General features: G+C 40.8%; 1 protein-coding gene across 7 annotated transcripts in view; it reads left to right on the top strand.

The window, feature by feature from the left end:
- Window positions 1-14,033, top strand: part of PDE7B (phosphodiesterase 7B) — a 174,711-nt gene that overhangs the window by 101,933 nt on the left and 58,745 nt on the right. The window contains exon 2 of one of the 7 annotated variants that reach the window (XM_065680802.1): window positions 13,293-13,455. The exons of the other annotated variants lie outside the window; for them this stretch is intronic. Within the exon in view, the coding sequence (XP_065536874.1) occupies window positions 13,293-13,455 (163 nt within the window). The remainder of the gene's footprint in view (window positions 1-13,292; window positions 13,456-14,033) is intronic. 7 annotated transcript variants of the gene reach the window in all.

The raw sequence follows: 14,033 nt of genomic DNA, 5'->3' as shown, positions 1-14,033 counted from the left end.
AAGGTTTCAGCACAATGTCTTCTGTTTCTTTCTCAGTGCTAACTTACCCGTAGTAGAAGCAAAAGAAATAGTAGGACCTAACTGACAAGTGCAGATAAAATACTGCATGCCAGGTGAAGTACAATAAATAATATTAAGTAGCCTAAGACAGAAGTGTGCTTCCCCATTTTGCCTGGGGAGAATGTAGGATACTCATGAGAAAGGGATTTTCCTGTCTTAAATAGAATGGGTTTCATTCACTGAATCATAGAATCATATAGTCAGCTATGTTGGAAAAGACCTTTAAGGTCATCGAGTCCAACTACTAACCCAGCACTGCCAAATCCATCACTAAGCCATGTCACTAAGTGCTACATCTACCACATAGTCTGCATGGCTTACCTGTGTGGCATACTCATGAGAAATGTATGATCTTTGACAAGATTTCACAGATCCTTGGTAGGACTTGGATGCTCATATCCTTACTAATAATCTGTCTGAAGTTTTGGTTCATTAAGATAGAAGTCTGACTTTTAAATATCTAAGAAGCTGCCTGATTATTGTAAAATAAATGCTTAAGCTACCTACAGAATACAATTTTCTGGTTTTCTGAGTTGTAAGATGCGATCTGTAAAATGTGATCATCTATTGAAGATGCATAGCTGTTGAATCATAATTACATTCTAGAGATGGGATTCAGAATAAATTTACAACCTCAAACTAGGCAGACTCTGCAAGCTCATGTAATTTCTCACTGAAATAGCAATAGAATAGATATTCCCCTTTGCCAGCAATGCACATCATTAAATATGTACTCAGTAGCTGGCAAAACAGACTAAAAATTACAACTAACTTTGCTAATAATGGGCTGGAATTCTCATAATGAAAATGCAAGGTACCTTATTTAAATGTTGGCCCCTTGACAGAATCTGCAACACAAGCCTCACAAGACTGTAGTAGGTGCCCTTTAGCCAATGATGTGCTGATGTCTGGCTTTGCACAGACTGGAGACTTGGGAGATTATATGTTTTGAATAGGATCTAATGACTAGAATGGGAGCGCACTCTATACTTAGCTGTCTTGTCATACAGACAGAAAAATGTTTTGCATGTGACCTTGTTAACAGCGTGAGTTAAGAGCAACACTACAAAGCAGGGGCAGAGCTACTGGATCTTGGATTGTAATTGAGAATTGGTCATCTGCTTAAGTCCTCCCTCCTGCCCCCCCCCCATTTTTCCATTTAGACTTTGTGACTTCAATTTTCATGCTGACTCTAGATCAAATGGAGAGATGAGAGTGGGAAAATGTAAGACAGCTAGAAGTTCCAGTCTCATGGTCTTTTTCTCCTCAATGTTAGAAAAGCAGAGCACCAGTTTGATACAGGATTTCTTTTTCACCATCACTGTCAAGTCCTCCTTTTCTCTCAGTAGTCATTTGTTCTCCTTTCATACTGCAAAGTCTGTCCTTTTGTACTCCTCAGCTACCATGCCTTTGAGTGTCTTTCAGAATTACTGCAACCATGCCGACTACCTTACTACAAATCAGTTCTCTTTCTGTTGCAATACACACCTCTGTCTTCCAACTTAACTGACTCCCGCACCTGCAGTCTTGTTTCTTTGTTCTCTATTTTAGATAGCCTTTGAAATCTTCCTCCCTTGCAGCCTCCATCTGTCTGCACAGCAGATTTTCACTGATGCTTCTTTCAACATAAGGTCGACATCTCCTGTCCTCCTCCATCTTTCTCCTTGTTACAGGCAGAATTTTATTTACTGCTCCTTTCATTTACCGAAGGACAGCACATGGTAGAGAAGACTGTGTCCTGTTGGAGTCTGCAGACTGTTGATGTCCCCTGCAAACACAGCTTTCACTGTCAAGGTATAAATGGCTTGTGAAATGCCTCATAAATGTCTAGGCCCTAGCCGAAGTCAGCAGAACTCCTATTTTCACCCAAATACCACCCCACACCTCCTTCTAGCTAGGGTAGAGGAAGCTACTGGGACGACTGTCACCATGCAAAGGCACGCATGCTACTAACCAGCAACTATTTCAATTACATGTCTCAGCCAGGAGGTATATATCCTTTGCCCTGGAGGAGCTTCTCTTTCACCTTCGTTCAGAAGGAGAGAGTAGGTACTGAAACTTAATTTTCTATTAAAACTTCATTATGTACCAGATCTCAAACACTGCAACCCCCAAAACTGTTAGGCATGTAGGAGTCAGAAGCTTTCCCAGGTGAACTAGTAAGGTGCTGCCAGTAGAATCTTATTTGACTATAATATTGTTGCTCAAAAGTTCTGTTCCTGTTCCCAGAAACGTCTTTTTATCAAGAGAAGGGCCTCAGCCTCTTAGGACCCAGCACAAGCAGGGAAAGCAAAACTTTGTATCTGTCCCACATTACTCTTACAGTTGGAGGCTGATAAAATAACACAGGACTGTCTGAGCCACACACAGAGGCAGAAGTGGAAGGAGCAGAGATCAAATAATACAAAGCAGCATGATAGTAGAAAGAGAAGCACGTAAAAATATGAATGCCAGACAGATGGCTTGGGAGGGGAGTGCAACTAATCCATGGGAAATTAGAACAGTTGGATGGCTGTTGAAAAATCTTTTAAAGGGGGAAAAAAGCAATTTAACGGGCCTGGATAAGAACAGAGCAGAAATTAGCTGCCACTAAATGAGGAAAGAATGGCTTCTTAGCCATTACTTACGTAGTGCTACAGAATGTTACAAAGCGATGTAGCCCATCTTGAGTGGTGTGTAAGTCAAAAACGTTTTGAAAGCAAGGGTGTATATTACCTCCACTGCAGGCTTTTATCCTCAAAGATTAAATAAGAAAATGCCTTCCATAAGTCTTGGTATGGATGAACAGATGTCTTTGGACAAACTTCTTACAGAAACAGGGGCTGGTGGAATGGGGCCAGTGAACAGGAGGCAGCAATGCGCAACAGAGGTTGGCGTTCTGTCCCCTTCAGGGACAAGAGTGCCTGTTTTTTAGAGAGGAGAGGGAGGTGGGACTATTAAAACTGTTTTTTTCTGTTACTTCTCTCCCTCTGCTATCAAGTATAAAATCTGCGAACACAGAAGTTGCAATGGAACCAGGGAAGAGCTGGGCAAATATTTAATTTTGCTGTCTCTGTTTACAGGATGTTTCCACAAATTAAGAAACATTGGGGAAATCATGAAAATAAATAAAAAATAATAGGAGCTGCCTGCCAGCTCCTCCAGTGGTATATTTTCCTGCTTGCTTTGGGTGGAAAGCCACACCTGAAAACGTTGGTGTGACCAGCTGAGAAAGGCGAGAAGTCCAGCTGGTGCAGCCGCAGCTTGTGATTATCCTAAATTGCCAGTGACAGGTTCTGAAAATGAAACCTGTGGTTACCACAGGAGATGGTTTTTTCAAAGAGTGGTCTCCACTGCTTGAAAAGATACCTAGAGAGGCAGGAGGAGGATGGGTGACTACTGCGATGCATTTTCTGTATGAGTCTAAGATGGTGGGGGAGAGAGCTGACTTTCTTCTATTTCCTTTTTAGCTACTGAAGGCATGAACTGGTTTACAGGAAAGGTGCTAAGGCTTTTTTCTTTGGGGGTATGTGTGCGTGTGTGGAACAAAGACTCTGTGTGTAACTTAATGCCTTCTGGGGGAAGCTGGCTAGCATTTAGAGCTGTTAGCTCCATTCCCGTGTGCAATAGATCAGAAGTGAGCATGAAGTGTCAGTGTCAAAATACACACCAAAACCACTTTAAGGAAGCATGAATTATGCGTGAGGCACTCAGAAGCTGGTCAGAGCTAACAGTGCTGACATGTCACAGGTGATCTGTGCATGGGATCAGCGGTGGTCTGATGCTGTGTGTCTTGCTGTGTGGCATGGAGTTTTGTTTCCAGGGTTGCGGAAGGACGTGGAGATTGAAAGCAGACCTGTGCCTCTGGCTGGGTCTGCATGGCACATCAAGCATATAGTTGTACAGAGCTAAGCAGGGCCACAAATAGGGAATCAAAAGGAACAGTCTTCTTTCCATGCAGATGCAGTCCTCTTTGTACAGCAGAATTAAGCAACTTCAGGCAGGAGAGATTCTGAGCTACTGTGGCACCTTTCCAGGAGCTAATAAGAACTTGAAACAGAGCCCAAGCCCTAAATGCACTTTATTTAGGCTCAGAGTGGCAGCTTTTCTTACTGCTCCAATTCAACAAGAAAAAGCTTATAATCCTATGTTTCAGTTTCTTGCTTTTATAGTGGATGGGCTTGGAGAGCCTTCATGGTAGCTAACAGGTAATGTGAGGGCTAAACCCTCTTCTCATTCTGGATTTACTTTGCCATCAGGGCTGATCTTTAGTAGAGATTGTTATGCCTACTGGCAAGGTGAAAACAAGAGTCTGTTTCAGTGTCCTATGCAGTTCACCTTTAAAACTAGTCTGCATGCAGCATATGGGTACAGATGGATGATAACTTTGGAAACCAGGGTGGTAGGTTCAAGTTACTGTCCCACAAGTTCATTAGTCAGGTTAAATAGCTTGTATTGCATGAGGGGAGGCTAGAGGTGTTTGCATACTCCTCTGACATTTCAGAGCTAGAGGGATGGTACCTTCAGCAGCATAACAATTACTTCATAAGCCAAAATACACTTTGAGTACCATCACTTAATCTTCTTTATATTTGAAGAAGGTTGGTGACTGCCTGGAAGACTTTGCACTGTTGAAAGCAGTGGCCTTTTGGGAAGATCCACTACCAGTATGGTTGTTCTAGCAGAACAGTTTGGTCCCCATATTTTGTAACTGAATTGACCCTTCCTGGTTTCTTAGACTGAACCACAGTGAACCAGAAGGGACCATCTGACCTGATTTTGGCTGCTTGAGGACCAGTAAGTCATAAGGTAAAGCCAACGTTATAAGAATCACTCGGCTGAAGCTCTGATCCTTCCTCAGAAACATTTAAGTTATTGATTTATAGCTTTCACTTTTTAGAATACATTTTTGCCTTTTGCAGATTTTGAAACAAGGAAGAGTAAAATGGCAGTTGGCCAGCAAAGCTGACTTCTTGGGTAAACGAACACAAAAATCAGTTTTGACATGCTATTGAAGGAATTAAATGACACTCATCCCCACAAGCTTGTATGTCTGATTCAGCCAGTCAGTATTTATTTACACTATGTACAGACTGCTGATCTGCTTCTAGAGATGCACGTTACTCTATGCATTTAGAAAAAAACGACTGAAGTTTAAGGTACACATTCCCTTTGTGTTTATCCTGGTGGTAATTAAAATCTTTCACGTGTGACTGTAATAAAGCTTTCTCCCTTCTGTTCCGCAGTCCAGTAAGGCCCACTCTGCCCCAGTTTATGCTGGCAAATGAATGGGAGAGAGGCGTTGAGCCTGCCAGGGCCTCTTGGAGTTTCATGAGGAGCTGGGGCATGATGAGAAACTGGAAAAAGGAGAGCAGGAACTTTTATGTGTCAGTGAGAAAGGATGAGAGTTTTAGAAACTGTGTGTGGAGAATGTGAGCCAAAAAAAAAGGTTTTAAACTTTTGGAGATCTAGCTTCTGTTCCTAGGCATGATAGAAATAAAGAACTAATTGAGCGATAAAACATGCTTATTGGAGTTGGCTAGGCTGTGATCACTTGTAAAGGATTACTAACAGGATGAGGTTTTTTCCTCTGCATGGAACAGAAATTAAGGAATATAAATTACACGCATAATCTAGTCGTGAGCATTTGTAATGCATATACATATAATGTCCTTTAGCTTCCTTCTGACTTGCGCGTTCATAAAAGATTTCTGTAGTTCTGGTGAGAAAGGGAGGAATAGAACCTCAGCACTGGTAATGAGCAGTATCTTCACTATCACTTGTGTCTGTCAGTGCTGCTTTGGGTATTTTAAATCGGTGGGGTCCTGAAGTGTGAGTAAGCTCTGTCAGGCAGGGTGTTCTGCTCAGTGATAGTCTTGATAACTCCCCAGATAAACAGCACTCCCCATCCCTTACTGTCCATACTGTTGTAAAATCTAATGTTGGATGTTGCCCTATTGTGCAGCCTAGGTACCCATGCCATTATGCTAGGCACTGTTCAGGTGAAAAAAAAAAAACAAACCCATTATTAATAGATTCCAGGAAACTGAAAAGGAAATCTAAATAATGTAGACAAATGTAATTGATGGATATGTTTGGAACTGTTCTTAGATAATGGCTCCAGTTTGTAGGACTGACTACTTTGCTCAGTAGTAAGTAGTTGTGGAACTGATTTTAAGGAAAGACTGAAGGAAACCAAATTGCTCGGCTGCCACAGATATCCTGCTCTTTTCCTGTAAGAGAACGTAAACCAACAACTAATGGGAAAAAAATAAAGTTTTATTAACTGTTGGAAGAATTATTTCTATCAGCATTTCCCAGTAACATTGAAGGGACTTAATTCCCAAACTTTCTTTCAAAAAAGGCATTTTTTCAGCCTGTTGGAAGTTGGCCACTAAATGTGTCTGTAACACATTAGGCACTGTTTTTCAAAACACCTTGTGGACTGCTAATTGGGGTTTGCATAATACCGCAAAATTACAGGCATTCCTTTGAAATAAGTAGGAATGAAAACTGCTTTTCTGGAGTAAAAGCAAAAGGAATTTTTTATTTTTAACAAAAAGCCCTAACAAAAATCCTTTGTTTGAATATGTTATAATTATTGCTTGCTTTTTTCCCCTGAAGAAATTAGAATCATTTGAGGAAAAGTTTCTAGGTAGTTTTGAGTTACACAAGTTCAAGGGGGCCTTGGTCATACAGTACTACCGTTCAGGCCAAGAGGTAAACAATTATGAAATGCCTTTGAAATGCAGGGTTGGTGAGGCTTTTCAAGGTTATGTATTTTGTCACTGAACACAACAGTAAGCTGTTGGGAGCAGCAACGAGTGACACTTACGTACAGATGTGAAAATGAAAGTTACGAAATTTAACAGCTTAGGGTCCTAATTCTTAGTTATAACAGCCTGTTGTTAATCTGACTTACCCTATGGGGCTGGGGCAGAGTAAAATTCTTTTTTCTGTTTAATTAGTGTATTTACACTTGCTTGGTCAACATTCAGACTTACTCTATTCTTTGACTGGTGAGTCCATATCTGTTACAGGTCCATCCATTCTGCAGATCTGGGGCTGTACTGGGTTTGGGCCCTAAAGGTGTTTTTAGGACAGAACAGGATCAAACCGTGGCTAGCGTAGAGAAGCCTTAGGCTGCATTCTTTAGTTCTGTCCCAGCAAGATGATTTTTGTTGTTTCCTAAGTGTCCAACAACTTACCATGACTGGCTGCAGGTAGCAACTCTTAGTAAGGAAAAGCCAGAGAAAGCCAGTTTCAGAGCATCTCCAAAGTGTGCCTAGGTGCATGAGAGAGCCAGTCTGATCCAGTTAACTCTTATTTCTGTCCTGAAATGCTGAAAGTGCAGTTGTAACATCTCATCATGCTCTGGGTGATATACCCAGCCTGAAAACATGAACATTATATTTCTAAATCTGTTTCACCTCACTGCATGATTCTGTGTTTAATGAAAACTGCAAAAGGAAATCTTTTAGGCAAGCAGATGTGCTGGATGCTAATAGAGTTGGAAGCTTACACTGTGTTTACCAACGAGAACAGTCTTTCATGGTCAGAATCTCAGTACAGAAAATAATATGGTAGTTTGTAGAACAGAGAAGTGTTAGGGAAAGGAGAATTTTTTGGTTTGAGTGTCAGGTTTGACAGTACTTTTGTTTATGTCTAATAAATAGCTAATGCTTATATCTAAGACATGGTATTTCAGACTTGCATAAAGAAGGCTTTAAATGAAAAGTACACGTCCTTCACGTTAATAAATTACACAAAAATAAGGAAAGAAAATTACCTCTTATTGTATTGTAGCACAGGAGGAGGCGGCAAGGGCAGATTAGAAGGGCTTTGTGCAGCAGTGCCTGTGTATGAAATAAACAACTTTTGACAGGAAGATTACAAAAACTGAAATCATGGAGAAAGAAAAGCTGTTGCTAAATGGTAAGCGTGAATTTGCTGTATTTACCCCCCATTTTCCTTCTGCTTAAAAAGAGGCACAATCCAGGGTCTTGGAGATTTTAATCATGCCTGAGCTGCCAAAAACTTTGTCACCTGTGCAGTAAGTACATGTTTACACTTGTTGGCTAGAAGAAACCTCTCATGTGGTACCCCATGGGCTCCAGCATGCTGCTAATACTGGGGTGCAGAGTTCATGCACAGCGGTGGCTGGCAGCACTAAATAAACTGCAGAAAGAAGGAATGCTGGTGCTGTATATTTTTAACTTTATACATCTTCCTTGAAAAGACAGGCAGGTGAATGAAGGAAATACAGGAGGCCAGAAGTGGAAAAACATCCTGATGAGGGAAAATCCTCCTCCTTCCAATGAGAGGTTTTGTCACTAAGCCACAAACTTCAGAAAATAATGATAAGTGGTCATAGGTATCTACTAAGCGTAGAATTTGCTTTAGATTTAAAACAAAAGCAGAAAGAGTAAAAAAATCTCTCCAGAAGAGCACAGCATGCACCCATATCTCTTTTCAGCAGTGATGAGAATATACTCATCCTTTCCGTAGAGTTCTTGGAAGTGTAAAGCTGAGAGTCACAGAAAATAGTCAAATAACAGCTCAAGCTTTCCTTCCTTACAGTTGTGTCTTATTTTCTCTTGTCTTGGTTGAACAATGTAGAGAATGAAATATGTGATAAAAATACTCATGAGTTAAAGTACTTTAGTTCATTCACTTACTAGTTCCACAGAAATTTCTTGATTCAGAATTACAAATAGCAGAGATGCTAGTCATTGTAATCAACCGGAGATGACATGTCTGTACGTCAGCACTTTTTAAAAACTGCCTTTGCTGTTACAGACATTCAGAAAAATGTGGAAAAGTAGAGTAATACAATTGGTTGCTGTCACAAGAGGTGCTTGTGCAAAATTTGTATTAAAATGCAGCTTCCTGTTGCAGGCCCGCCCATGGCTGAGATATCTTCTGTCCCTATGTTTCTTATTTTAGACCCACTTCTTAGAAATTGTAGGGGGAGATACCCCAAAAGACAGATAGATAACCCACACATTGAGAACAGTGTCTTCTGAGACTTGGAAGATAGTTTTCTTTGGGTTTTGTTTTTTTCCTAGCAATTATTTCCCCTACAGTTTCCAGGTTTGCCCCACACTAGTTGAAATGTATGCTTACACAAAAGCCTGCAAAGAAGTGTTACGCCAATATTATTTTGAGGACATGAAGGCTGTGAATCATACAAGGCCTGTTTATGTGATTATTGACAGGTTTTGGACCAAAATCAGTGGTCTGTCCTAGCAGTCGACCTTACATGTGTGGAATAGTCAAAGCCATAGATGTTAATTTGTGTGCTCTCAGGGAAATGTCTCAAACTAATTTTACTCCTGTCCTGAAAACGATAGGTTTGTTTAATTTTATCGTAGCCCATTAAAGTTCTTTACCAAAAATCCAGTGGAAATTGAACAGAAATACTGTTATTCCCTTAGTATTTCCAATCCAGCCAAAATGTGATTTAACTTTTTTTGTAACTCTGCCAAGACCAAAAGTGTTGCCTCTCCATTAGCCTAGTTCACCTAAAGGCAAGAAATTAAAGGAAAACCATACATCCAGCAGTGAAAGCTGCTCATTCTAGCACTAATTCAATTAAACAAGAACTTCATCTGTATATGAAAATGCACTGAACATCAACTAGGCAGTCATAGCATTCCCCAGTTAGCTGAATAAACTGTCATACTGATTCAAACTGCAGTTTCCCCCCACTCACATTTCAAAAATCCTTTTTTTACTTCCTCACTGTTGAAAATCCTCATTTTCTCTTGTTGCATATAGCTGCTGTGTGGGTGCAGTGAAACAGGAGTATGAGAGACTTCACAGCAGTGGTGATTTTTACATTTACATTGTGGGACTGAATTTGGAAAGATAAGAGGAGGCTTTTAATTATTACTTGCTAGTTTCAGATAGCAAAGATTTATAGATTTAGGCAAGTTGGCAAAGGATGTTTCCCTGTCTTGCAGTGTGTTTGTACAGCCTGAAAGCATCTAACATATTGCATATGAGATGGTGGTTAATGAACTGTGGTAAGCTGTAAGTTAGTAAATATTCAGATATGGTCACCATACTTTGTAGCTCAATGAATCTGACCACAATTATTGTATAATTACTGTGGTCATGACTGGTTTCTGAGTTTTGACTTCACAAAGCATAGTTGTGTACTGTTAGTAGTTGGTTGCTAGGGGTTTAGTGTAGTTAGTGGGGTTTAAACATAACTTGCTATGAAAAGCGAATGTTTTAGTATGAATTTTTAGTTTTCCTGATTTTTTTTAGTGTGAATTTAGTTTTCCTGAATTAAGACTGGGAAAGTATGAATTTACAGTGAGAAAGCATAGTGAAAGCTAGAGTGTTCTTGGGGAATAGCCAGAAAATATGTTTCTGCTGAAAATTTATTTATATGTCTCTTTTTCCCTTGGTACTGTTGAACTAGTAACTTTTAAATCCAATTAGCTTTGTGTCAGATAGCATTTGAAAATATTTCATTGTGTCACTTCCACAAAAAATAAGGTGAATCTAGTAGAATTTTCCATGTTATTCTAACTATCCTCAGCATTTAATGTAGCTATCTCCTTTCTATACAGCTTGTCCTGGAGTTTTAGTCCTTCTAGGGAATTTTGTTCTTGGTCACTAGGGGTCAGTGATTCAGCTCCAAGTTAAGGCGCTTCAAGGTATTGAAATTAGGGACCTAAGTTCCAGCTGTAGCCAGTGGAAACTGAGTCAGTACTTCTCTAGACTACACTGCCTGATGGCTTTGACTGTAGTGGGAGCTGAGACAGGTAGCTCACATGCAAATGCTTACATTTAAGTGTTTGAGATAGGGAAGTATGTTTCTCTCAGCCTTTAGGTTCTGCTACACTCACTGAGGTTAGTTTGACCTAGAGCCAGCTCAGGGTTTCTTGATGGAGAAAGCAAAACTGGATTTGGCCACTCCAGGGACAAAGACACAGGAATGCATATTCTGTCCTTGCCTTTGGTGGCGGCCGAGCTAGGACAAGGAAGGCTGAGAATGGCTGGTGGGACTTGTCAGGCCATGCAGAGGGGCGGAAGTTCTGGGAGAAGCAGATGGGCATGTGGAGAAACGGGCTGGGAGAGCACAGGGTAATGTAGGGGCTGTGATTGGAAGTTTCTCTGTTCCCCAAATTGACATCCTCAGAGGTTTAATTGGGAGGCTGGGATGAGTCCATGGGGGCTTTTACCTTGGTGGCTATACAAGGCATGAATCAGATGCACAAGAGAAACCTACCTCTTAGCTTCTAAGTCCACTCCCTTCCCAAAGCTGCCTTTATTTCTTATATTGTCAGAGTAAGAGCAGCCTGGAACATTCTTGTACTCCCAGATGCAACATGCATGGCAGGCCTGGCCCTGAGCCTGCCCTCCTGCCCCACTGCCAGTGCCTAGCAGCTCTGAAAGCATAAACAAACCATGCAGTGGCCAAACCAATACAGCTTGTGCTGCTTACCCCAATCCCTCCCTGTTGCAGTTGCAAGGAAAGGGAACAGTCCTTCTCACTCCTTCATCCTTCTCCTACCTGAGTCCTGGAGGAGAAGCTGGTGAAGCAGGATCCAACACTCAGTGGGACCCAACACACTACATAGCTAGTGTGCCTGGATGGGCCCTAAGTGACTTGCCCCACTTCTGCCTAAGAGTTTACAAAGTGTTTGTTGTTTTTTTTTTTTAAGGATTTTGGTGAAAATAATTTTGGTAAAGCTCACAGGATCTGAAGGTTTGCCGATTGGCCAATGCTTTTATCTCTTGACCTGTGCAACTGTCCTTCCTTGGGTGTGATGTTAAAAAATAAAATAGGAGAAAATAGAAGAAAGAACAAAATGAAATTTGCTGTCACCAGAATTATGTCTGTCTATCACTTAACTTCTCAGGAAGTGATTGTTAGCAGTTCAAGTATGATTGTGATGTCTCTCCTAAATACTTAATGTATGTAACCATTGACCACGATTTTGGATAGTTCCCCAAACCTGGATAAAAAGTGCTCTCCTCCCATGTGCTAAAACATTAAGGAAACATCTCTACCAAGTTGGTGGTTTTTGGTTTTTATTTTTTGTGGGTTGCTTTGAGTGTGTTTAAAAATAAATAAATAAACTCTGTAATGATTTACAGCTTAAAACAGTTGTAGGCACCTACTTCTCTCTTGGTCTCTGTCCTCTTCACAGAATAGTATCACACTATGTTCCCCACTTACTTGGGTTAGGGAAGAACAGTGTTTGATGAAGTTTGAAACCTCCAAGAACTGCTTCTTTATTTTTATTGGGAAAATTGCTGCTTGACAGATAATTATTTTTTCCAAGTAGGATGTGCTACTCTAGATAGGTCATTATGGACAGCATGGAGCCGTTAGGAGTGAATTGCTCTGTTCAGTCACAGCATGGTCAGTGGTGGATGCAGCTGTTCCCTTTTAGCTCTGTCTGCACGACTCAGTCCTCATCCACAGTGCAATACTCAGAAATAACAGACACTGTCATCCTCTGGGCCAGCAGAGCCCTTGAAACTCCCTCCTGATCTCCCTCAGAAGTTCCCCCAGTAGCGTAAATGTTAGCGGTTGTTTTATGACATGGAGAAGTGAACACAAACCAACTTATTCTTAATTACTTTTTAAAGGAAAGCAGATTTCCTCCATAGTGATAATCAATGGGTCTTGTGTTAGGAAGAAAGATGGATTGTACAAAATGAAACCAAATCTGCCCAGGGCAGATTTCCAGTGGATCTTACTCCTTTTTAAGTTCACTTATGCTTTCAGAAGTAGTTCCTGAACAATCTTTAATAAGTGTAAGTGAAAGAACCACCCATACTAAAAAAATCAGCCAAGGTATAAATTTGCTTTAGGAACAATTTTAAAAGCAGTGGTCCAATTGTGTCAGCCAATACATCCTTCCTGCCTTTTATGATTTTCCAAACTGTTCAGTTTCCATATCTAAATGTCATTATAGAGCACTGTCCTGTGTGTTTCTTTCAGAATCTTAATCTTCCTCATTAGAAGCCAGTGCTCTCTTTTGACTACATTTGTCAATAAGAAATGCAGAACATAACTTGGGCCACAAGGGTTTGAGAAGACCCTCTTAACAAATCTTGCAAACACTGCCATAATCAGCTGCATCAGTCACACCCACCAAGAAGCTGTACCTGCAGCTTGGGTACTTGTACCCACCAAGTTCAGGTCTATCCCATGTAATCTAGAACAGTTCCTTTTGATGAGAGGATGCTTATGCTACACCTTCTTGGTGTTTGGTGTCTCACAGGCATGTGTACAGCCAGGATGTTATAGCTCCATGCTGCTCTGCCAGCTTACCATGTCATGGACCAGCGTGCCTCACTCGTCCGACAGCAGGACTGGTGTGGGAGGCAGCCTACATACATTTCCAGTGCCTGCTTCTTCTCCAGGCTTGCAGCTGGGAATTGGAGGTAACTTATGGCCTGTTCTTTTTCTGGCGTTTTTTCAGGTCTGCAGACCTTAAAGCCAGTTTTGGCATGTAATCCTCAGAAGTGCCTTTTATGAAAATAAACTTGTTTTTTTTTTTTTTTGAGAAGCACTGAAGCCACCTGAGTTAAAAACATGTAACTGACTTTCCAAGCGGAGTGACAGATTGTACTACCCAGTCCTGGTGCCGCTGTCAGATAAGAAAATTGAATTCTTCACTCCTCACAATGTTTCCTTGGGTGCAAAAAGAAATGTAAAGTCTTCATAGCTAGAACTGATTAATGTCAATTCTGCAATGACAGGATATTTCAGAATTACTGTCTCATGTCCTTCTCTTCAGTAGTCTCCTCTGTTAGAACATGTTTACAGTAAGTACTCTTTTAAACTAGAATTTCTAAAAGGATTCAAAGAAAGAAAACTGGGAAATTACCTTGACATTCAGTGACAGCTGTACTATCATGTAAATCATTACTAATGGAGAACAATTATGGAGGCTCAGAGCCGACTGTAATAGATTTTTCTCACAAAGGAGGAAGGATGTTGGACCTACTGCAGAGCTGTG

This window comes from Lathamus discolor, chromosome 5 (assembly GCF_037157495.1).
Source record: "Lathamus discolor isolate bLatDis1 chromosome 5, bLatDis1.hap1, whole genome shotgun sequence".
Taxonomy (NCBI): Eukaryota; Metazoa; Chordata; class Aves; order Psittaciformes; family Psittacidae; genus Lathamus; species Lathamus discolor.
The sequence above is the reverse complement of the archived record's forward strand: the minus strand, read 5'-3'. Positions and strand labels throughout refer to the sequence as shown.